Source organism: Mobula birostris, chromosome 7, assembly GCF_030028105.1.
Source record: "Mobula birostris isolate sMobBir1 chromosome 7, sMobBir1.hap1, whole genome shotgun sequence".
In the NCBI taxonomy this organism is placed as follows: Eukaryota; Metazoa; Chordata; class Chondrichthyes; order Myliobatiformes; family Myliobatidae; genus Mobula; species Mobula birostris.
Window position 1 is genome coordinate 155,812,541 of NC_092376.1, and position 24,404 is coordinate 155,836,944.

Here is a 24,404-nt window from a genome sequence, read left to right on the forward strand (position 1 = left end):
TAGCAGTGTGCCAGACGTTAAAGGGTATGAGGGAAGAGAAGTGAGTGCAGTTACTATTACAAGGGAGAAGGTGCTCAAAAAGTTGAAAGACCAAAGGGTACATAAGTCACCCAGACCAGATGAACTACACACTAGGGTTCTGAAAGAGGCAGTGGTAGAGATTGTGGAGGCAGTTTCAAGTACCTGGGTGTCAAGATCGCTGAGGATCTAACTTGGTCCCAACATATTGATGTAGTTATAAAGAAGGCAAGACAGCGATTACACTTCATTAGGAGTTTGAAGAGATTTGGCTTGTCAACAAATACACTCAAAAACTTCTATACATGTACCGTGGAGAGCATTCTGACAGGCTGCATCACTGTCTGGTAATGGGGGGGGGAGGGGGCTACTGCACAAAATGGAAAGAAGCTGCAGAGGGTTGTAAATCTAGTCAGCTCCATCTTGGGTACTAGCCTGCAAAGTACCCAGGACATCTTCAGGGATCAGTGTCTCAGAAAGGCAGCACCCATTATTAAGGACCTCCAGCATCCAGGGCATGCCCTTTTCTCACTGTTACCATCAGGTAGGAGGTCCAGAAGCCTGAAGGCACACACTCAGTGATTCAGGAACAGTTTCTTCACCTCTGCCACCCGATTCCTAAATGGATATTGAACCCTTGGACAGTACCCCACTTTTTAAAATATACAGTATTGTATTCCTGTTTTTTGCACTTTTTTTTAATCTATTCAATATACACATACTGTAATTGATTTACTTATTTATTTATTTATTTTTCTCTTCTGTATTATGTATTGCATTGAACTGCTGCTGCTAAGTTAGCATACTTCACATCACATGCCAGTGATAATAAACTTGATTCTGATTTTGATTAGTAATGATCTTTTAAAAATCATTGGACTCTGGCATGGTGCTGGAGGACTGGAAAAATGCAAATGTCACTCCACCCTTTAAGAAAGGTGGAAGGCAACAGAATGGAAATTATAGACCAGTTAGCCTGACCTCAGTGGTAGGGAAGATGTTGGAGTCAATAGTTATGGAATACTTGGTGACACAGGACAAGACATGACAAAGTCAGCATGATCTCCTTTAGGGAAAATCTTGCCTGATGAACCTGTTGGAATTCTTTGAGGAGGTTACACATAGGATAGATAAAGAGAATGCAGTGGATGTTGTTGTATATTTGGATTTTCAGAAGGCCTTTCACAAGGTGCCACACATGAGGATGCTTACCAAGTTAAGAGCCCATTGTATTACAGGAAAGTTACTTGCATGATTATAGCATTGGCTGATAAGCAGCTACAAAAATAAAAGGATACTTTTCCAGTTGGCTGCCAGTGACTAGTGGTGTTCCGCAGGGCTCAGTGTTGGGACTGCCTCTTTTTATGCTGTACATCAATGATTTATATGATGGAATAGAAGTTTTTGTTGCCAAGTTTGCAGATGATACAAAGATTGGTGGAGGGGCAGATAGTGTTGAGGAAATAGGTTGGCTGCAGAAGGACTTAGACAGATTAGGACAATGGGCAAGAGAGTGGCAGATGAAATACAATGTTGGAAAATGCATGGCCATGCAGTTTGGTGGTAGAAGTAAATGTGCAGATTATTTTTTAAATGGGGAGAAAATCCAAAAATCTAAGATGCAAAGGGACTTAGGAGTCCCTGTGCAGAATAACTTAAAGGTTAACTCGAAGCAGAGTGGGTACTGCGGAAGGTAAATGCAACGTTAGCATTCATTTCAAGAGGTCTAGAATACAAGAGCAGGGATGTGATGTTGAGCCTTTATAAGGCACTGGTGAGGCCTCACCTTTAGTATTGTGAACAGTTTTGGGCTGCTCATCAAAGAAAAGATGTGCTAGCATTGGAGTGAGTTCAGAGGAGGTTCACAAGGATGATTCCAGGAATGAAAGGGTTATCATATGAGGAACATTTGATAGCTATGGGTCTGTATTCACTGGAATTTAGAAGGATGAGAGGGTTTTCATTGAAACCTTTTGAATGTTGAAAGGCCTAGACAAAGTAGATGTGGAAAGGATGTTTCCCATGGTAGGGGAGCCTAGAAGAAGACAGCACTGCCTCAGGATAGAGGGCCATCCATTTAAAACAGGGATGCAGAGAAATTTCTTTCGCCAGAGGGTGGTGAATTTGCGGAATTTATTTCCACAGGCAGCTGTGGAGGCCAGGTCACTGAGTGTACTTAAAGCAGAACTTGATAAGTTCTTGATTGGACACGGCATCAAAGATTACGGGGAGAAGGCTGGGGATTGGGGCTGAGCAGGGGAAAAAAGGATCAGCCATAATTGAATGGGGGTGCAGACTCGATGGCCAAATGTCTTATGGTTTTATGTATTACTTCCTGATAGTCGTTGACGGAGGAATTCATCCATCGCATTATTTTGATTGGCTGTAAATAAACAAAATCACCGCAGAGGCCTAGTGCAGATAATGGACTGCCTTCGTACAATGCTATCAATGATTCCATCTTCTAATTCTTTATTTTAATTGAAACACTGGAGATGATTATTGATACCCTCAAATTCTTTGTAGTGCCTAACTTGTTGAATCAGTGAAGTCATTTCATTTTCACTCACTGCCATTTCTCGTATCTCCAAACCAGAATGCTTGAAACCACAGTGAGCAAAAAGTTCTGAATTATCTGACTGCGTACTTCTTTCCTACTATCAGCGACAAAATCACTGCTTTTTGAACACAAGCACATACAAGTGATGCTATTTTAAAACTGTTTGCTCCAAGCATGGTGTAGTGTGTAACAGCTACACAAGTGCACGTGTCTGTTCGGCAACAGTCTCCTGCCCCAATTAAGCAGCACAGCATCCCAAATAAACAAAGGAAGTCCTGGCTATTTTTTGGATTCGTTTTTGTTCTTTGAGTTGTCTCAAATAAATAGCTGTCCTGATTAACCAATAGCCCAATTAACTGGAATCTATTGCATATTAATTACTTGGATAGAAATGTAGGTGCCATGATAATTAAATTTTTGGATGGTACTAAAATTGTTGGTATTGTGGACTTTGATGTACTGTAAGTTGGTTGATGATGTTACAACTCAGGGAATTGTGAAGTAGATTTTGGGAAGATAATGCACAATGAATGGCAGAGTTGCTTAACAAAGAGACCTAGAGGGTGCAACTATGTAGTTCCCCAAAAGTAGCAACACAGGTAATAAGAGTGGTGTAGGTGTATAGCAGATTTGACTTCATTGACTATGGCAAGAGTTAGGACATCATGTTACATTATAAAAATCCTTTGTGAAACCAGACTTGCAGAACTATGTACAACTCTATTCACCATGTTGTAGGAAACGTATGATTAAATTAGAAGAGGATGCAGAAAAGATTCACAAGAATGTTGCCTGGACTGGACGGCTTGAATTAGAAGGAGCAATTGAACTGTTATTCCTGCAGTGAAAGAAGCAGAGAGGTGACCTTGTAGAGGTTTTATAAAACCATGAGGGGCAGAAATGTGGTCAAATAACACAATGTTTTTCTCAAATTAGGGGAGTCTAAACTGACAGGCATACAGTAGGTTTAAAGTGAGTGGCAAAGATTTAAATGGTTTCCATTGGGCTAGTTCTCAAAAAGAGTGGTGGGTAAATGAAACTAGCTGCCAAAGAAAGTGGTAGAGCAAGTACAATTACAAAATTTAAAAGAAATTTAGAAAGGTAGACAGAAAAAAAGATTTAGAGGGAAATGGGCAAAATGTAGGCAAATGGGACTGATAAAGTGCAGCCTCAGCAGTGACTTATACAATTGCAATTTAATGTCCGCACACCTAAACTTATTGTCCTGACTGATAAAAGTGATTATGCTAAATGCCTTTTACACCTTGCTGTCAACCTGTGCAGCTGCTTTTAGCAAACTGTGTGCTTATACTAGGTTGCTCTATTTCACAACATTCATCAGTGCCCTACCATTCACTGTACAGGCCCCACCATGGTTTGATTATACAAAATACATTACCTTCCTACTTTTGTTGAAATTTGCCATTGCTCAGCCTATCTCCCTAACTGATCAAGGTTTATTTACAATTCACTGCAACCTGCTTTAATATCAACAAGACCCATAATTTATTATCATCAAATTTGCTAATCATGCCCTGTACATTCATACCCAGATCACTTACGTAACTAACAAATAGCAGAGCTCAAAACACTGAACCTTGAGGCACCCCACTAGTCACAGGCCTCCAGTCAGAGAATCAACCTGTCATGGAGAGACCACGATCACCCACGTCATACAACACCACACATAACAACTGAAACATTAGATGACAGATTCATAAAAATATATATTGGCAGTGAATGGAAAAACAAGCCCACTGGACACCAACCACACTGTGCAGTAACATCATGAAGAATCCCATTCACCCTGCTCATGGATTGTTGTTCCAATCCCATCAGGGAGGAGGCTACGTAGCATTGACACCAGGACCACCAGACTCAAAAACAGTTACCTTCCCCAAGCAGTAAGGCTAATTAATACAATTTATCTTATTATCTATATTTCTTGCATTTTTAAGTTATTATATTTTTTATCTTATTGTGTTTTTTTGGATGCAGATTATCAATTATTTAGTTCTCCTTTACACTTCTGTACTGGAAATGACATTAAACAATCATGCATGGCAAAAACTACACGATGAAGACAAAAGCACACTCTAAGCAACTCCACGAAAAGGTTATTGGAAAGCACAAGTCCAGAGATAGATACAAGAAAATTTCCGAGTCTCTATATATCCCTTGGAGTACAGTTAAGTCAATCATCAATGGAAAAAATATGACACAGCTGTAAAACTGACTAGAGCAGCTCGTCTTCAAAAACTGAGTGACCATGTAAGAAGGGGACTAGTGAGGGAGGCCACCAAGAGATCTAGAACAAGCTTCAGTGGCTGAGATGGGAGAGTCTCTGCATACAACTATTTCCTGGATGCTTCATCAGTTACAGCTTTATGGGAGAGTGGCAAAGCGTAAGCCACTGTTTGGAAAAAAAAATCTCAGCTAGAGTTTGCCAGAAGGTATGTGGGAGACTCTGAAGTCAGCTGGGAGAAGTTTCTATGGTCTGATGAAACCAAAATTGAGCTTTCTGGCCATCAGACTAAATGCTATGTTTGGTATGTCAAAAACAGCACATCATTAAAAACACACCATTCCTACCATAAAGCTTGGTGGTGGCTGCATCATGCTGTGGGGATGCTTCACTGCAGCAGGCCCTGGAAGGCTTGTGAAGGTACAGGGTAAAATGAAAGAAGCAAAATACAGGGAAATTCTGGAGGAAAACCTGATGCAGTCCGCAAGAGAACTGCGACTTGGGAGAAGATTTGTTTTCCAGCAAGACAACAGCCCCAAGCATGAAGCCAAAGCTACACAGGAATGGCTTAAAACCAACAAAGTTAATATCCTGGAGTGAGAATCCAATTGAGAATTTGGCTGGACTTGAAAAGGGCTATTCACTCTCCATCACCATGAAATCTGACAGAGCTTCAGCAGTTTTGCAAAGAAGAATGGGGAAAAAAACTGCAGAATCCAGATATGCAAAGCTGATAGAGACCTATCCACACAGACTGAAGGCTATAATTGCTGCCAAAGGTGCATTTACTAAATACTGACTTGAAGGGAATGAATACTTGTGCAATCAATTATTCTGTGTTTTTTTTTGTTTTGGGAATTAATTTAGATCACTTTGTAGAGATCGATTTTCACCTTGACACGAAAGATTCTTTTTCTGTTGATCAGCGTCAAAAAAAAGCCAAATTAAATCCACTGTGGTTCGATGTTGTAAAGCAATAAAACATGAAAATTTCCAAGGGGATTGAATACTTTTTATAGGCACTGTAAGTGCAGAGGCATGAGAGAGATGCTAGCCGAAGTTGTTTGGAAGGGGGCATTAGCAGAGATGACAGCAGAGTAGGAATATCTGGTGTTTATTGGACCGCTGGAAAATGACACTGTAGAAGTAGTGATAGCAGACAAGGAAATGCTGGATGAACTGGATAAGTTTTTGCATCATTCTTCACTGTGGAAGATACTAGCAGTCTGCCATAAATTTGAGAGTGTCAGGAGCAGAAGTGAGTGTAGATGCTGTAAGGAGAAGATGCCTGGGAAGCTAAAAGTCTGAAGGTAGATAAGTCAATTGGACCAGATGGACTACACCCCAGGGTTCTGAAGAGATTGTAGAGGCATTAGTAATGATCTTTCAAGAATCACTAGATTGTGGAATGGTCCCAGAGGACTGGAAAATGGCAAACGTCATTCCACTCTTCAAGAAGGGAGATAGGCAAAAGAAAGGAAATTATACGCCAGTTAACCTGATCTCAGTGGTTAAAATTAATTGCTAAGGAGGTGGTTTTGGGGTACTTGGAGGCACATGATGAAGCAGGCCGTCATCATCATGTATTCCTTAAGGGAAAATCTTGCCTGACAAATCTATTGAAATTCCTTGAAATAATAAGCAGGATAGACAAAGGAGAATCGGTGGAGATTGTGTACTTGGATTTTTAGAAGGGCCTTGTCAACATGCCACACTTGAAGCTACTTAACAAAATATGAGAAAAGATTACAGAAAAGATACTAGCATGGATAGAGCAATGGCTGATTAGCAGGGGGAAGAATGGGAATAAAGTAAGCCTTTTCTGATTGACTGCCAGTAACTAGTGGTGTCCACAGGGGATAGTATTGGGACCACTTCTTTTTACAATGTATGTCAATGATTTGGATGACAGCTTTGTGGCTAAGTTTGTGGATGATATGAAGAAAGGTGGAGGGGCAGATTGTGTTGAAGAAGCAGGGAGGCTGCAGAACGACTTGGACGGATTAGGAGAATGGGCAAAGAAGTAGCAAATGCAAGTGTCAGAAAGTGCATGGTCATGCACATTGGTAGAAGGAATAAAAGCATAGACTGTTTTCTAAGCAGGGAGAAAATTCTAAAATCTGAGGTGAAAAGGACTTGAGAGCTCTTTACAATATTCCCTAAAGGTTAATTTGCAGGTTGAGTCCGCAGTAAGGATGGCAATTGCAATGTTAACATTCACTTCTAGAGGTTAGAGTATAAAAGCAAAGATATTAATGCTGAAGCTTTATAAAGCACTGGAATATTGTCAGCAGTTTTGAACCCCTTACTTAAGAAAGGATGTGCTGACATTGGACAGGGTTCAGAGGAGGTTCACTAGAATGATTCCGGGAATGAAAGGCTTATCGTATGAGGAGCGGTTAGTAGCTCTGGGCTTTTACTCGCTGGAATTTAGAAGAATGAAGAGAGATCTCATTGAAACCCACTGAATGTTAAAAGGCCTAGATAGAGTGGAGGTGGAGAGGATGTTTTCTATGGTGGGGGAGTCTTGGACCAGAGGGTACAACCTCAGAATAGAAGGACATCTATTTAAAACAGAGATGAGGAGGAACTTCTTTAGCCAGAGGGTGGTGAATCTGTGGAATTTGTCGCCACAGGTGGGTGTGAAAGCCAGGACATTTAAGGGTGTATTTAAGTGGAAAGTTGATAGGTTTTTGATTAGTCAGGGTGTCAAAGGTTACAGGGGAAAGACAGAATAATGGGTTTGAAAGGGAAATGGATCAGCCATGATGAAATAGCAGAGGAAATTTAATGGGCCAAATGGCCTAATTCTGCTCCAATGTCTTATTGTCTTGTTTTCTTATATGAGGCATGCACATGTTCAGCATTTGAAAAATGGACAGGACCTGTACGTTAGATTATCAAAACTTTATATAGATGCAGTCCAAAGAAAAATACAATGCACCATCAACATGAAGTTGCTAGTACAGCAGCATAGGATCTCAAAATTGTGTTATTCTGCAGTATACCCTTGACCTCACTCTGGTTTACCGATGGCCTCTCTGGGTGGTTTCAGATATGGTCAAGGTTAGGGAAGCTCTCAGTCAGGCATAATAGCTTCTAAAGAGACTATGAAAATTTCAATTTAGCTGTCAAATACCCTTGATATCCCATCATTTGATTGTTAGCATGACCCAACAAAACTAGAACTCGTTAGTCTTTTCTTTAACCAATAAGTATTTTTAAATTACTTTTCTTGAATTTTGGAAAATGTCAGAAATATCCATGCTGTAATGCTCTATGAGTCTCCATGACAATCATAACAAAGAGTTGAATACGTTCCAAAACAGGTATTGTGTGTCAATGACAAACAATCCTAACTCAGCTATAGCAGGTTTGGTATATATTATATCTACTTGAGATGATACATAATTAGTACTTACGTACCCATTCAAGGAAGGAGGAAAAATATTTCATGCGAGTTCCTTTAATTGTCATGGTCCCTTCACAATGTTTTAAAATGGATTAACTTCACATCTTAACAACACTGTATTCCATTGTCATTTTAATCATCCTGATATAACCAAGACAGACAATTTAACACCAACTAGTTCCAAAAATATGAACAGTTCTGATCCATGTCTCATCCTTCATTGAGACTTTGAATGAAACTGATTACCGCCCTGGGGGCATATGTAGCAGAGGAGACTTTCATACTATCACATTAATATGAATTCCAGCCTCAGGTACTGGATGAAATTAGTGTTTTGAATAAAGCAACCTTAAAGGGATTTGAACAGAGCTGGATTGTACTGTATACATTGGTAATATTCCAGAAAAATGTATATGAACTTTTACTGGAGAATACAATGCACCACAACAAAAGTATCATGTCATATTGTCCCTTCTGGTGACCTAGCATATGTTGGAAGTGTATTAAAGTGAAAACCATAGCTGTGTTGATTGGCTTACAATCTCAAATCCAGGGCAATAAGTGCTACATCATCAAGAAATACAGTATTCACCATCTCAAAATATTTACTCAGCAAGCTATCTAATACTGTAACTGCATTTGAGAGAGAGCTGGATTGTACTGTATACATTGCTAATATTCCAGAAAAATGTATATGAACATTTATTGGAGAACACAATGCACCTCAACAGAAGTATCATGTCATACTGTCCCTTCTCGTGAGTAAGCATACGTTGGAAGTGTATTAAAGTGAAACCAAAGCTACAGGTATGTTGATTGGCTTACAGTCTGAAATCCAGGGAACTAAGTGCTATATCATCAAGAAATACAATATTCACCATCTTAAAAATATTTATTCAGCAAGCTATCTAATACTGTAATTGCATGTGAAGAAAGGAACATTATCCCAATGCTGTTTAGTTCCATAAAACAGAAAAACTGGTACTAACCTGAGACCATATAAAACTGTGCCATCTGGGTGCAAACGTATCATTCGGTTCTTTACAGTGACACCATGCACAAAAGACTTCTTATCGTTAAGAAAATATGTGTCAGGAACCCAGAGTTGATCAGCCACTCTGTTGTCCAATGTGAGATTCAAGGGTATTTCTGAATAGGAAAGCCGTTTGTCCCGCCAAGCCTGTTGGAAGTACATCGTCAAAGTATAATCCTAAAAAAAAATGAAAAATGAAAATTATGTTTGGTTAGTACAAAACCCCTTTTATTGGACCCCAATATTTGTTCCAAAATATCAAACTATTACTTGTGCTATTTAATCAATCAGAAAGTATTGCCGCTCATTCTTAATAATTTTGATTAATATTGCCATATGTCAAAAGAGATTTAAGTAAAAATGTTTAGATAAACAATGACACATTATCATTCCTTTTATCTGATGGTTACATGTCTTCTATGAAATAAATGTTGTATTTAATTATTTCATTTGCTGTTATTTTATCAAAATATAATGTTGAGTTGTGTTTTGACACTCTGGATTTTCCTTCAACCAATCTTTTAACTTGTGTAAGATGAGAGATCGGTATCATAAAATAGTTGAAATTTCACTGTTGTATCTTAAGTTCTTGAAGAAGATGGAACCACAAATACATAAATGTAATACATTCAAACAGAATGTAATAATTATTTTATTTACTTGTAGACAGTGATCCAGAACTCTACAGTAAGTTCAGATATGACCTATAGAAGGCTATTTTAAGAGAAAGCAATTTCTATTGAAATTAGAAATGGAGTTGGATGCACATCTGCTCCAGCAGGTTTGCAGGCCATGACTCGCTACAAGGCAAAGTCTAACATCATATAGAACTGTGATGCTTCACTCCCAGATGAGCTTAATGTCTCTTATGCAAGCTTTGAAAGGGAGAATAAAATTACATCTGTGCAAATCCTTGAAGCATCTGGTGACCTTGCAATCTCTGTCTCAGAGGTTGTCATTGAAACATCTTTCAAGAGGGCTAACCCTCATAAGGCGTCAGGCCCTGATGGTGTACCTGGTGGGGCACTGAAAAACCGTGCCTACCATCTGGGTATGTTCAAGGACATCTTCAATCTCTCACTGCTACAGTCAGAGGTTCCCACCTGCTTCAAAAGGGCAACAATCATACAAGTGCCCAAGAAAAATGGGATGAGCTGCTTCAATGACAATCACCCAGATGCACTCACACCTACTGTGATGAAGTGCTTTGCGATGTTGGTCATGGCTAGAATTAATTCCTACCTAAGCAAGGACCTGGACTCACTGCAATTTGCTTGACTTATCCACGATAAGTCAAGCAGATGCAATCTCACTGGCTCCCCACTCAACATTGGATGATCAGGATAACAGCAATACCTACCTTAGGCTGCTGTTAATTGATTACAGCACAGCACTCAACAGTATCATCTCCTCAGTACTAATCAACAAGCTCCAAAACAAAGGCCTCTGCAAATGGATCCTTGACTCCGTCATCGGGAGATCAGTCTGTGTGGATCAGAAATAACATCTCCTTCTTGCTGACAATCAACTCTGGTGCACATCAAATATGCCTGTTTAGCCCGCAGCTTTACTCTGTCTACACCCATGACTGTGGCTAGGCAGGGCTCCAGCATCTATAAATTTGCAGATAACAACTGTTATTAAACAGAATCTCAGATGGTGATGAGGAGGGGTACAGGAGTGAAATTGATCTGCTGAGTGGTGTTGAAACAACAACCTTGCATTCAATGTCAGTAAGACCAAGGAACTGATTGTGGACTTCAGTAAGGGGAAGTTGAGGAAACACACACTAGTTCTCATCAAGGGATCAGCAATTTCAAATTCCTGGGTGTCAACATCTCTGAAGATCTATGAAGACCCAATATATTGATGCAATTACAAAGCAACTATATTTCATTAGGAGTTTGATGAGATTTTGTATGTCACTAAAGGTTCTATAGCAAATTTCCACAAAAGTACTGTGGAGTCATTCTAAATGGTTGCAGACAAGATGCTGAGCGATCAACAGCCAGAGATCCACTAATAGGATTTGACAATCAATATACAGTGCCTATAAAAAGTATTCACTCCCCTTGGAAGTTTTCGTGTTTTATTGTTTTACAACATCAAATCACAGTGGATTTAATTTGGCTTTTTTTTGACGCAGATCAATAGAAAAAGACTCTTTCATGTCAAAGTGAAAACAGATCTCTACAAAGTGATCTAAATTAATTATCAATAAAAACACAAAATAATTGATCACATAAGTATTCACGCCCTTCAAATAACTATTTAGTAGATGCACCTTTGGCAGCAATTACAGCCTTCAGTCTGTGTGGATAGTTCTCTATCAGCTCTGCACATCTGGACACTGCAATTTTTCCCCATTCTTCTTTACAAACTGCTCAGCTCTGTTAGATTGCATGAGGGATTATGAGTGAACAGCCCTTTTCTAGTCCAGCCACAAATTCTCCATTGGACTGTGGTCTGGACTCTGATTTGGCCACTCCAGGACATTAACTTTGTTGTTTTTAAGCTATTCCACTTCACTGCTTCATGGTAAGAATGGTGTATTTTTGATGATGTGCTGTGTTTGGCTTGTGCCTGGGCTTGGCTTTTTCTTTGCTGCTCTCTCATAAAGCTGCAACTGGTGAAGCACCCAGGCAACAGTTGTATGCACAGTCTCTCCTATCTCAGCTACTGAAGCTTGTAACTTCTCTGGAGTTGTCATAGGTCTCTTGCTGGCCTCCCTCACTAGTCCCCTTCTTGCACGGTCACTCAGCTTTTGAGGATGGCCGGCTCTAGTCAGATTTATGGCTATTCCATATTTTTTCCATTTCTTGATGATCGACTTAACTGTACTCCAAAGGATATTCAAGGACTTGGAAATTTTTGGTATCCATCTTCTGACTTGTGCTTTTCAATAACCTTTTTGCTGAGTTGCTTGAAGTATTCTTTTGTCTTCATGGTGTAGTTTTGCCAGGATACTGACTCACCAGCAGTTGGAGTTTCTAGATTCAGGTGTATTTTTACCACAATCAGTTAAAACACCTTGACTGAATACAGGTCTCCAAAAACAGATCTCCATTTAACTAATTATGTGACTTCTAGAACCAATTGGCTGCACCAGTGATGATTTGGTGTGATATATTAAAGGGGAGGGGGGTGAGTGAGAATACTTATGCAATCAATTATTTTGTGTTTTATATTTGTAATTAATTTAGATCACTTTGTAGAGATCTGTTTTCACTTTGACATGAAAGAGTCTATTTCTGTTGATCAGTGTCAAAAAAAAGCCAAATTAAATCCACTGCGATTCAATGTTGTAAAACAATATAACACAAAACTTTCCAAGGGTGGTGAATACCTTTAATAAGCACTGATTCTAAATATATCTCTAGTCTCTCTATAGCTTGCAAGCAAAACAAAAGTTTGTAACAAAAACAAAAAGATGTTCACTCGTTTCCCATCTGCTGCACATTTAATCTGCTTTTCTGGAACTCAAGGAACTTGGAGGCCATGTATAAATGACTTTCTTGGCAAAAAAAGTTTGCAGTTATTCAAATGCAAGTGTACTATTTATTATAAGAACTTCAGTACACTTCAGGATGACTAAACTTACAAAGTCAATGATGCAAAAATGGCTGTGTGCTTACACTATGTCCATATGTCGGCATTGAGGATAGTGAATGGTAAAAATATACCCACTTCACTAGCACTTCTCGCAACAGTCACTACAAATCACTGGCCACTTAGAGATGCTGATTTGTCCTCCAATCTCACTTTGCCATCTTGCTTTACCTCTTTATTTGTTAGTTATTTATTTATTTTAACCTAGTTTCACTTTGCTTTTGGTCATAAATAGTTATTAAAAGAATTAAAACACCATCCTACCTTGCCAAAGTTCTTATTAAATTGCAGATTACGCTTTCCAAAATTCCTAAATTTTCAGCTGTAGCAATTTTAATAAAAATTGGTTGCAAGCAGTATGTTTGAATTTATCTATAATACACTTCAGGTGATCTGTTTTAAATCCATACCAGTAACAAAACCTAGAATGTTGAATTCATGAAGCAAGTCACATTTTGTCCATATGCAAAAAGGAGGAAAACAGTATTAGATGGCAAATCACCCATAGGACTCATCTTGTGTGCTTTTAAGGAGGACCTCAACAATAACATCAGAAAATTCACAATGGTTTGTTGTCATTTTTTCTTGTCATGAGGCAGTATCTACCCAGAAATATTTAATTCTTAAAAGAAGGGAAAAATGGATTTAATAATTTGAAGTGGTCAATGGTATTGCAGAATAACCACAATATACTGAGCTAGGAAAAACAGGTTTAAATTAGTGAAATTAATCAAAAGTTCACAATGAGAGATATATAAGAATTTTCACCATTCATTTTGTGTGTATTATTGATTGTAATTGAACCATTTCAGAACCACAAAACATGTTGTTTCAAGAGTACAGAAATAACTGGTGTCTCAGCCTGTTTATTCCTCTCCATAGATGCTGCCTGACCTGCTGAGTTGCTCCACCAATTTTTTTTGTGTGTTACACAGATACAACAAATGCTTGTATATAGTATAATCTTGTTTCATAGTGGATATAATAACATCATTTTCATTCAATTTCTCTTAAAGAAAAATTAATAGAAAACTATTACAATATCCACAATATCTGTTGAAGCAAAAAATGATAAGATCTTTGCAGACAAGATCATAGAAACAGTAGATTGCAGTTCATTGGGCCATTGGTTAATTGGGGCATCTGTTTATTTAGGACAACTCTTAAAGAATAAAAACCGATTGAGAAAATAGCTGGCCTCCCTTCATTTACTTGGGAGAAGATGATGCTTAATTGGGCAGGAAACTGCTGCTGAACAGTTTCTAACAAGTATCAGTCATGTGCATTTGCATGACCGTTAGACACTACACCAGGCTTAAGGCTGATTTATACTTGTGCATACGGGCTACGCCGTAGCCTATGCCATAGGCCTGATTTATACTTTTGTGTAGCCCCACGCCATAGCAAGCATGCGTGGTTGTGTCTGCGTCGCTCTGCAATTCACCGCCAAAACGCTAGTTGGCGGTGGGGTTCTATGCCACTGTTTTGAGTTTCTTCGTGAGAGATGTGAATGAGGAGATGCATTTCAAATATTTTCGGATGTCAGCAGGTAGACTTGACGATTTGGTTCATCGTCTCCAACCATTCATTTCGCATCTGTGTGCAGGCATGGCGGAGAAAAGCAACCGGAAATGCGTAGGAGGAATGCAATGCTACCAAGCAGACCAATCACAGTTGTTGCAGTCTGCGTCGCCACGACGTGTGAGTTACCTTTTTGGGGAGGTATACGTCACTCTATGGCGTAGGGTACAGGGTACCTACGGCATACATTTGATGCAGAAGTATAAATTGGGCTTTAGAGTGAACAGCTTTTAAATAGCATCAGTCGTGTATTTGTGTTCAAAAGACAGTGATCTTTGTCACTGATCGTTGGCGAGTAATAAACAGTAAGACAATTCAGACCCGTTTTACTCACTGTTGTTTTAAGCATTCAGGCTTGGAGATGCCAGAAATTGTGGGAAGTGAAAAATGAAAAAATTGCAACTACTTCAACAAGTTAGGATTTATGAAGGTATCAACAATCATCTTGAATGTTGGAATGAAAATAAAGATTTGGAAGAATCAATTATCTGAAGCATTCTATGAAGATAGTCCATTATCTGCACTAGATGTCGGCACTGATATTGTTCATTTACAGTCAATAAAGAGAACACGGCAGATGCATTCCTCAGTTGATAACTATTACGAACCAACACACAGTTTTATAGTACTGTAGAGGTAATGGTGGTGTTCTAATCTTTTCTGTATTTCATTTAAATACAAAAATCGTTACTCAGTTAATTCGGCCGAAATTTACGAGTCCAGATGTGTCCTAATGAACTGGAATCCACTGTATATGTTACATGTTGCACTTCCAGATGTGCACTAAGACATATAGAGGGTTAAACTGGATGACATCTTAAAAAGTCACAGTGATCTCATTAATGCAGGCAGCACATCAAATAAGGGCTGCTTGTTGTTTCGACTGATGACAGAATATAGGTAGCAGTTCCCACACTGTTCAATATCCACACTTAACATAAATAGTTCAGCATTTTATTTTTACAAGACAACCTGCATCTCATTCTAGCATGTGGCTATGTGGCTAGAATGAGTGCTATGAATCATTTTGCTTAATTTGTTCTGTTGAAGAATAAATAATTTATAACAGTACATAGCATGTGCTGAAGATTTCTAATAACATGCTGCTGGAAAAGAAATGTTCTGAATTCAGAGCACATGAAGGTCTTTGACCTAACTTTTTCTTTTCTCATATTCTGCCTGACCAGCTGAGTTTTTATTATTTTCTCTTTTTATTTCAGATTTACAGCTTTTCAAGTATTTTGAGTTTCAAACACTGCTCAATGCATTACATATCCTTCAATTATTGACCAATAATCAACCAGTTCTCAACTACACCACTTATTTGTTTTTGTTTCACCATTACTAAGTACAGCTATAAGCCTCACCAGTATGAAAATACTGGCAATAGTTCATCTATCACAACTACATTACCTAAATATATTTCTTTCAAGAGTAGGTGGCACATAATGGAATTGGAGCATATCTCTGTGTAATAACCTTCTTATAGTACACAGCATTGCATATTATGCAAAGGGACATCATTAGGGCTGCTGCTTCTATCACACCTGAAACAATTGATATCTGCATTCCTCCTCCTCATTCGTAAGTAGCTGCAAAAGGTAAAAATACTTCATATATATTTTATCTCCTCTCACATCTCAAAACCAAAGTCATTTCTTTTTTTATTTCTGATCCCTAAAAAACCTGAGGAAAGTGAAAAAAGAAAGGTAAATACAATCTACCACTCTAAGTCACACCTACAAGCACCAGTTCTAGGACTGACACAGTATCTTAGAGGAAATGCAAGAAAAAGAATATACATTCAGTGTGATACTGGTGGTCATGAATGCAGAGATTAGGTCAGGGTAAAGAAAGCATGAGTGTTAATTCACTGAACAGGAAGACCACGTAACTAGATCTGAAGACTTTGAACATGCAAAAGAGAAAAATCTAATGGGGATACATGTCTTAAAAAGTGAAAAACTGGAAAGTAATGAACAGCGCGCGCGGACACTCCAGTGATGAATATCTGTTATCTGTCAAGCAGGGGACCGTGCACAATTCTGATTTGATGGACACAGACATGAGTGCACAGCGGAACATCTGGAAAACTTCTGAAACGTCTGCTTTGCTACCGCTGCTACTGTGTGGTAACCGGAATCTCTGGAGCTGGAGGCCTCAAAATCCTCCGCTTTGCATGTTTCAGCGGCCGGGGAGAGGTCAAAGGCGCTCAGCAGAGAATGGTGCTCGGGAGGCTGTATCCGAGAGGCTGCTTGGAAGCTCGGAGTTTTCGGACAGATGGACTCAGGGTCGGCTGCGGTCGGCTGCTTCCAAGGTATCGGCAAGTTGACGGTGCCTGGAGGTTTATGGCAGGGAGTTTCTCCCTTTTGTCGCCACTATCTGGGACTCGGGAGTCAATCAACTTGGGACTTTGAGACTATCTTTTTTACTGTGCCTATGGACTGTTCTTCATCAAATTATGGTATTGCTTTGCACTGCTGTATCTATATGTTATAATTATGTGGTTTTGTCAGTGTTAGTCTTTGGTCTGTCTTGTTTTCTGTGATATCACGCCGGAGAAACATTGCATCATTTCTTAATGTATGTATGCATTTCTAAATGGCAATAAAAGAGGACTGAGTGTTCTCATAATCTAAAAAATATGGAGGGTGTGGTAAACCATGTATATATGTTGTAACTCGGTTACCTGTCTGGACACACACCTCTGCTGACTGCCCCTGAGGCTCCTCCCACAGAGTCCTGTATAAAAGTGTTCGCCTTGCCCCTCCCCCTCAGTCCGGGGGCAGACACTCACTGTGGAGGTCGTATTGTACAGCGAATAAAAGCCTTTCAGTATTTTACCAAACCTTAGTCTTTTGGAGTAATTGAAGGTGCTTCAATTTTATTCGCTGTACATTTTAAAACATGGAACAGGCCCTGAGACCAGACAAATTAGACCTTGATCCGCAAATGCCTGACGCTGGAAACGCTTTCGAACTCTGGCTGGCCTGCTTCGAAGCGTATCTAGAGGAGATTAAAGCGACCGACCCCATAGCGAAGCGCAGAGTTCTACTCTCCAGGGTCAGTCCACGGGTTTATTCACTGATCAGAGACCAGCCGAACTATGACGGCGCGACGAACGCACTCAAAAGACAATACCTGCGGCCAATAAACAGCGTCTATGCTCGGCACCGCTTAGCGACACGGCAACAACGGTCTGGGGAATCGAGTGCTGAGTTTGTCCGGGCCCTACAGACACTCGTGCGGGCCTGCAATTGCCAGGAGCTGACGGTGGCGCAGCATGCAGAACTCCTAGTGAGAGACACCTTCGTCACGGGGACCAGGTCAGTGTACGTGCGCCAGTGGCTGCTGGAAAAAGCCGATCTTACCCTAAGTTCGGCGATCGAGCTGGCTGATACATTGGAGGCCGCTCTGCATAACTCCCTCTTCCCAATGCCCTCAGAGCCCTCAAAAGGTGCCTGGGCTTCTTTTCATATTATGCCCAATGGGCCTCTAACTATGCAGACAAGGCCCGCCCCCGGTCAAGTCCACCACATTCCCCCTCTCTGCCGAGGCCCACACGGCCTTCAACCGCATAAAAGGGGACATTGCCAAAGCAGCAATGCATGCGGTGGATGAGGCCATTCCCTTCCAAGTAGAGAGTGACGCCTCCGACTTTGCGCTGGCTGCTACCCTCAACCAGGCAGGAAGACCAGTGGCATTCTTCTCCCGTACCCTTCAAGGCCCTGAAATTCAGCACTCTGCGGTAGAGAAAGAGGCCCAGGCCATAGTGGAAGCTATAAGGCACTGGAGGCACTATCTTGCCGGCAAAAGGTTCACTTACTTCATGCGAACCCCCAGTATGACTACGTGGTTTTACCTGATGGGTGGGAGGACACGGTCTCCATCCGTGACCTGGCGCCCGCAGGAGCTCCGGGCCCCTACCCTGAACACTCCGTGGTGACTATTGACCCCGTACCCACCAATGTATGTACCTACAAGACACCGTGCACCCCAAACCCTATACAGACACCACACGACACTCCCGTACCGGGCGCGACGCACACGCACGAGGGATTACCGACGCCTAACGTGCTGGCACCTGAAGTCAGGCCGGAGCCAGCACAACCGCCATCGCCAGTGCAATCACCGCCGCTGCTACGTAGATCACAGCGACGGACTCGACCGCCTGATAGACTTAACCTGTAAATATACTTCTTGTAAATATTGTCAGTCACTTCACCCCGCGGGACTCTTTTTAAAAAAAGGAGGGGTGAATGTGGTAAACCATGTATATATGTTGTAACTCGGTTACCTGTCTGGACACACACCTCTGCTGACTGCCCCTGTGGCTCCTCCCACAGAGTCCTGTGTAAAGGTGTTCACCTTGCCCCTCCCCCTCAGTCCGGGGGCAGACACTCACTGTGGAGGTCGTATTGTACAGCGAATAAAAACCTTTCAGTATTTTACCAAACCTCAGTCTTTTGGAGTAATTGAAGGTGCTTCAGAGGGATTCAGCATTAACTTGTTAAGGCACTTCAGGTGGAGTTTGAAGTTCATTCTTTTCAATATGAAATGCATAATTAACATGCAATAACGATTGATGCCTCATCTTTCATTATAGCACAAGCATCTTCCAAAAGGTTCAAATGACGCACAGACTTCATCTATAGTGTTCTTTGTTGCAACGAGGCTTTGATTATAAACCTGCTATACTTAAGGGTACCCAAAATGGACTCAATAGCCAGTACTAAAAATGATAAGTTTTCAACTTTATGGTTGCATTCCTTCAGATTTTAATTATTGTATGTAAAATCAGTAGATTAACAAATGGATAGCCCTTGTAATCCAGTAGTTAGCCCCTGACTTCATCTGCTGAATAAAAATGCAGCTGGGACAGGAGAATGCCAGTGAAAAATTATTACGGCATTAGACTGCTGGTATAACAGTAATAGGGCCTGTGGTCACACAACAATTACAATTTCAATAAGTAGAATCACTTTCATAGAACTGTATTGGACAAGTATCATAGAAACAGGCCAAAATGCCGAACCAGTCCTAGCCAATGTTCATTTTACAGTCAAACTTCTTCCGCTCTTGCCACATCTAAATATCTTATTCCCTTTTTCCTGAAGTGTTTGTTTAGCCTGTTCTTAGATGCAGCTATATTATTCATTTCATTAACAAACTGCAGCAGGTAAGTTATACGTTCTCACAATTAAAGAAGTTTCTTCTGAATTCCCATAACAATAGCAGACACAAGACAATGTGTGAGCGATCAATAGAACCCCGTGGAAACCTGGAATCCAAATAAACACCTCTGTTTGATTTAGTCGTTTATCATTCACAACAGAAAATGTGATGAGCCAGACTCTTGCACAAAGTGCATCACCCTCAAGCAATACATCCACCTTCTCGACCATAGTGGAGGGCTCTTGTATACAACAATTACAATCTGAAGAAATTAAACTCTACAAATAAGAACTTAATATTTTCTGTGACAGCAAGTGTAGTGGTAATAAATCTTACAATGTAAACAGGAGCACAGGTAAACTTCGAGTATTTTAGAAAGGAGTGAAAAAGAAGTGGGATATGGGAGTAGAGCCAAACATCTTTGCAGTATTTGTCCGATAGAACTAGGCATAATAGAATTCATCCTTAATAGAGGCAATGAAATTGTAAATCATAAAAGGTCGGATTTGGGCCAAATTGAGGCGGTGGGTCCTGGGCCTGAGAGCATATTGAAGTGGTACGGCTTAAATTTGAAAATGAGGAACAACCTGAGGTTTGATCTATATGAGCGTCGGGCCAGATTGAAAAATTGAGGTGTTGGGGCTAGAGGCAAGGGATGGGTCGGTGTTCAGCTCACTGCTCTGTGAAGTTTACTTGTCTCTGCACTGAAATGAGGTTGCAGCATGTAACTAACAGGCTCCTAGAATGGCTGCGATGATGAATGGCTTTGTGACTGAGGACTGACTTTCATGAATTTCAGTTCGGAATGTTATTTGCTTAGTTTTATTGTTCATACAATGTTTTTTCTACACATTGTGTGCTTGACGTTGCCTTTTTTTAATGAGTCCTTGAAAGTGAATCGAAAGGTTATGTTCAATGATCAGTTCAGTATTGTTGTGAGTGAAGATCTCGATGCTGGTTGAAGAGCTTAATGGCCAAATGGTAATAAATGATCATGAACCTGGTGGTATGGGACCAAAGGGTCCTGTACCTCCTTCCAAATGGCAGGAGCAAAAAGAGAGCATGGCCTGAATGGTGGGGGTCCCTATGATGGATGCTGCTTTCTTATGGCAGCACTCTTTATAGATGTGCTCAATGGTGGGGAGGGATTTTACTGTGATGAACTAGGCTGTATCCAACACTTTTTGTAGGCTTTTCCATTCTTGGGTACTGGTGTTTCTTTACTGGACCATAATGCAACTAGTCAGGATATTCTGCACTGTGCAATGATAGAAGTTTGTCAGAGTTTTAGATGACATACCAAATCTGCACAAACTTATTAGAAAGTAAAGGTTCTGCCATACTTTCTTTGAAATGGCATCTATGTGCTCGTCCCAAGACAGATCTTCTGATATGATAACGCCCAGGAATTTACAGTTACTGACCCGCTCCACCTCTGATCCTAACGGCTCATGGACCCCAGTTGCTTCCTCCTATGGTCAATGATCAGTTTTTTGATTTTGCTGATGTTGAGTGAGAGGCTGCTGAGGCACCACTCAAACAGATTTTCAATCTCCCTGCTATATGCCAATTCATCACTACTTTTGATTTGGCCAACAGTGGTGTCATCAGCAAACTTGGAAGTCCCCAAATAAACAAGGAATGAGATAGGAAAAGTAATATTGTTATATTGCAGATTAAGTAATAGTAATTCTGCCTGAAGTACATCCACTGTAGCTCCTTGAAGATCATGTTAGGGATCTGGAACATCAGCTGGATGTCCTTCAGCTTGTACGGGAGAGTGAGACCATCGATCAGAGTTACAGGAGGTGGATAGCTTGGTGACTGTCAGAAAAAGGAATGGGAAGGTGAATAGGCAGCTAGTGCCAAGCACCCCTGCGGGCATTCCCCTCAAAAATAAGTACAGTATACCATTTTGAATACTGTTGTGGAGAGTCATTTCCCTAGGGAACGCCACAGAGAACAAGTTGCTGGCACTGAGACCGGGTCCATGGAGCAGAAGAGAAAGAGGGGGAAGAGGGGAATCATAGTGATGGGGACTCAATAATCAGAAGAACAGACAGGAGATGCTGTGGTGGTGAACGGGACACCCAGATGGTATGTTGCCTCAGGGTCAGGGTCAGGGACATCTCGGATCGCTTCCCCAGCACCTTGGAGGGGGAGGGAAAACAGCCAGATGTCGTGGTACATATTGGTACTAATGACATAGGAAGGAAAAGCAAAGAGGTCCTGAAGAGAGAATTTAGAGAGCTAGGCAGAAAGCTGAGAAGCAGGACCTCCACGGTGGTAATTTCCGGATTGCTACCTGTGCCACATGCCAGTGAGGGTAGAAACAGGATGATCTGGCAGATAAATGTGTGACTGAGAAGCTGTTGCAGGGGGCAGGGCATCAGGTTCTTGGATCATTGGGATCTCTTCTGGGGGAGGTATGACCTGTACAAAAGGGACAGGTTGCAACTGAACCTAAGGGGGACAAATATCCTCGCGAGCAGCTTTATTAGAGCTCCTGTGGAGGGGTTTAAGCTAATTTGGCAGGGGGATGGGAACCAGAGCGAAGGGACTCATAATAGGACAGATAGCAAAAAGGCAAAGATAGCATGCAATCAGACGGTCAGGAAGGGCAGACAGATGATAGGACAAAATTGCAGCCAGCAGGGTGAGTATTAGTGCAATAGGATGCAGAATCAAAAAGGGTAGCAAAAACAGTACTCAAAGTGTCATATCTTAATGCAAGGATAACACTTGAGAAATAAGGTAGATGATCTTAGTGCACTTTTACGGACTATTGGGTATGGTGTTGTGGCCATCACTTAATCGTGGCTGAAGAATCGTTGTAGTTCGGAGCTGAATATTCAAGGTTACATGTTGTATCAGAGGGATAGGAAGGCAGGCAGAGGGGTTGGCGTGGCTCTGCTGCTAAACAATAGCATCAAATCATTAGAAAGATGTGACATAGGATCGGAAGATGTTGAATCCTTATGGGTTGAGTTAAGAAGCTGCAACGGTAAAAGGACCCTAATGGCAGTTATATACAGGCCTCCAAACAGCAGCTGGGATATGGACTACAGATTACAATGGGAAGTAGAAAAGACACATCAAAATGGCAATGTTATGATAGTCATGGGAGATTTTAACATGCAGGTAGATTGGGAAAATCAGGTTGGTAATGGATCTCAAGAAAGTGAATTTGTTGAATGACTACGAGATGGCTTTTTAGAGCAGTTTGTCATTGAGCTTACTATGGGATCAGCTATACTGCATTGAATGTTATGTAATGAAAAGGAGATGACCTGGGTGCTTAAGGTAAAGGAAGTCTAAGGAGGGAGAGGTCACAACATGATTCAGTTTAACTTGAAATTTGATAGGATGAAAGAACAGACTGACTTAGCAGTATTTCAGGGGAGTAAAATAAATTACAGTGGTTAGAGAGAGCAGTTGGCCAAAGTAAATTGGAAGGAGATGCTGGCAGGGATGACAGCAGAGCAGCAATGGTTTGAGTTACAGGGAAAAATGAGGAAGGTGCAGGATAGATGCATTCCAATAACAAAGAAAATGCTCAAATGACAAAATAGTATAACTGTGGCTGACAAGGGAAGTCAAAGCTAATGTAAAAGCAATATACAACTAAGCAAAATTTAGTGGGAAGATAGAAGACTGGGAACTTTTAAAAACGTACGGAAAGCAACTAAAAGAATCATTAGGAGGGAAAAGATGAAATATGAAAGGAAACTAGCAAACAATATCAAGGTGGATAGAAGAAAGCTTTTTCAAGTACATAAAAATAAAAGAGAGATGAGGGTGGGTATAGAACCGCAAGAAAATGAGGCTGGAGAAATAAAAACGGGGACAAGGAAATGGCAGATAAACAAAATGAGTATTTTGCATCAGTCTTCACTGTGGAAGACACTAGCAGTTGCCAGGTGTTGAAGGGTGTGAGGAAAGAGAAGTGAGTACAGTTACTAATACAATGAGAAGGTACTCAAAAAGCAGAAAGACCTAAAGATGCACAAGTCTCTCGGACCAGATGAAATACACCCTCGGGTTCTGAAAGAGGTAGTGGTAGAGACTGTCAAGGCATTAGTAATGACTTTTCAAGAATCATTACACTCTGGCATGACTCCTGAGGATTGGAAAATTGCAAATGTCACTCCAGTCTTTAAGAAAGGAGGGAGGCAGCAGAAAGGAAATTATAGACCAGTTATCCTGACCTCAGTGTTTTGGAAGATGTTGGAGTCAATTGATGAGGTTATGCAGTACTTAGTGACACAGGACAAGATAGGACAAAGTCAGCATGGTTTCCTTGCCTGATGAACCCGCTGGAATTATTTGAGGAGATTACAAGTAAGAAAGAAAAAACGAATGTAGTGGATGTTGCATATTTGGATTTTCAGAAAGCCTTTGAGAAGGTGCCACACGTGAGGCTGCTTACTAATGTTGAGAGCTCATGGTATTACAAGAAAGTTACCAGCATGGTTAGAGCACTGGCTGATTGGTAGGAGGCAGTGAGTGGGAATAAAAGGATACTTTTCTGGTTGGCTGCCAGTGACTAGTGGCGTTCTGCAGAGCTCTGTGTTAGGACCACTTCTTTTTATGCTGTATGTCAATGATTTAGATGATGAAATAGATGGCTTTGTTGCCAAGTTTGCAGATGATACGAATATTGGTGGAGGGGCAGGTAGTGTTGAGGAAACAGGTAGGCTGCAGAAGGACTTAGACAGATTAGGACAATGGGCAAGAAAGTAGCAAATGAAATTCAATGTTGGAAAATGCA

The 24,404-nt window shown here is 40.7% G+C and overlaps 1 protein-coding gene across 2 annotated transcripts in view; it reads right to left on the bottom strand.

Annotated features, from left to right (window-relative positions):
• Positions 1 to 24,404, bottom strand: part of LOC140200864 (gamma-aminobutyric acid receptor subunit beta-2) — a 201,507-nt gene that overhangs the window by 82,732 nt on the left and 94,371 nt on the right. For both annotated transcript variants that reach the window (XM_072264498.1, XM_072264497.1), the window contains exon 4: positions 9,225 to 9,445. In XM_072264498.1, the coding sequence (XP_072120599.1) occupies positions 9,225 to 9,445 (221 nt within the window). The remainder of the gene's footprint in view (positions 1 to 9,224; positions 9,446 to 24,404) is intronic.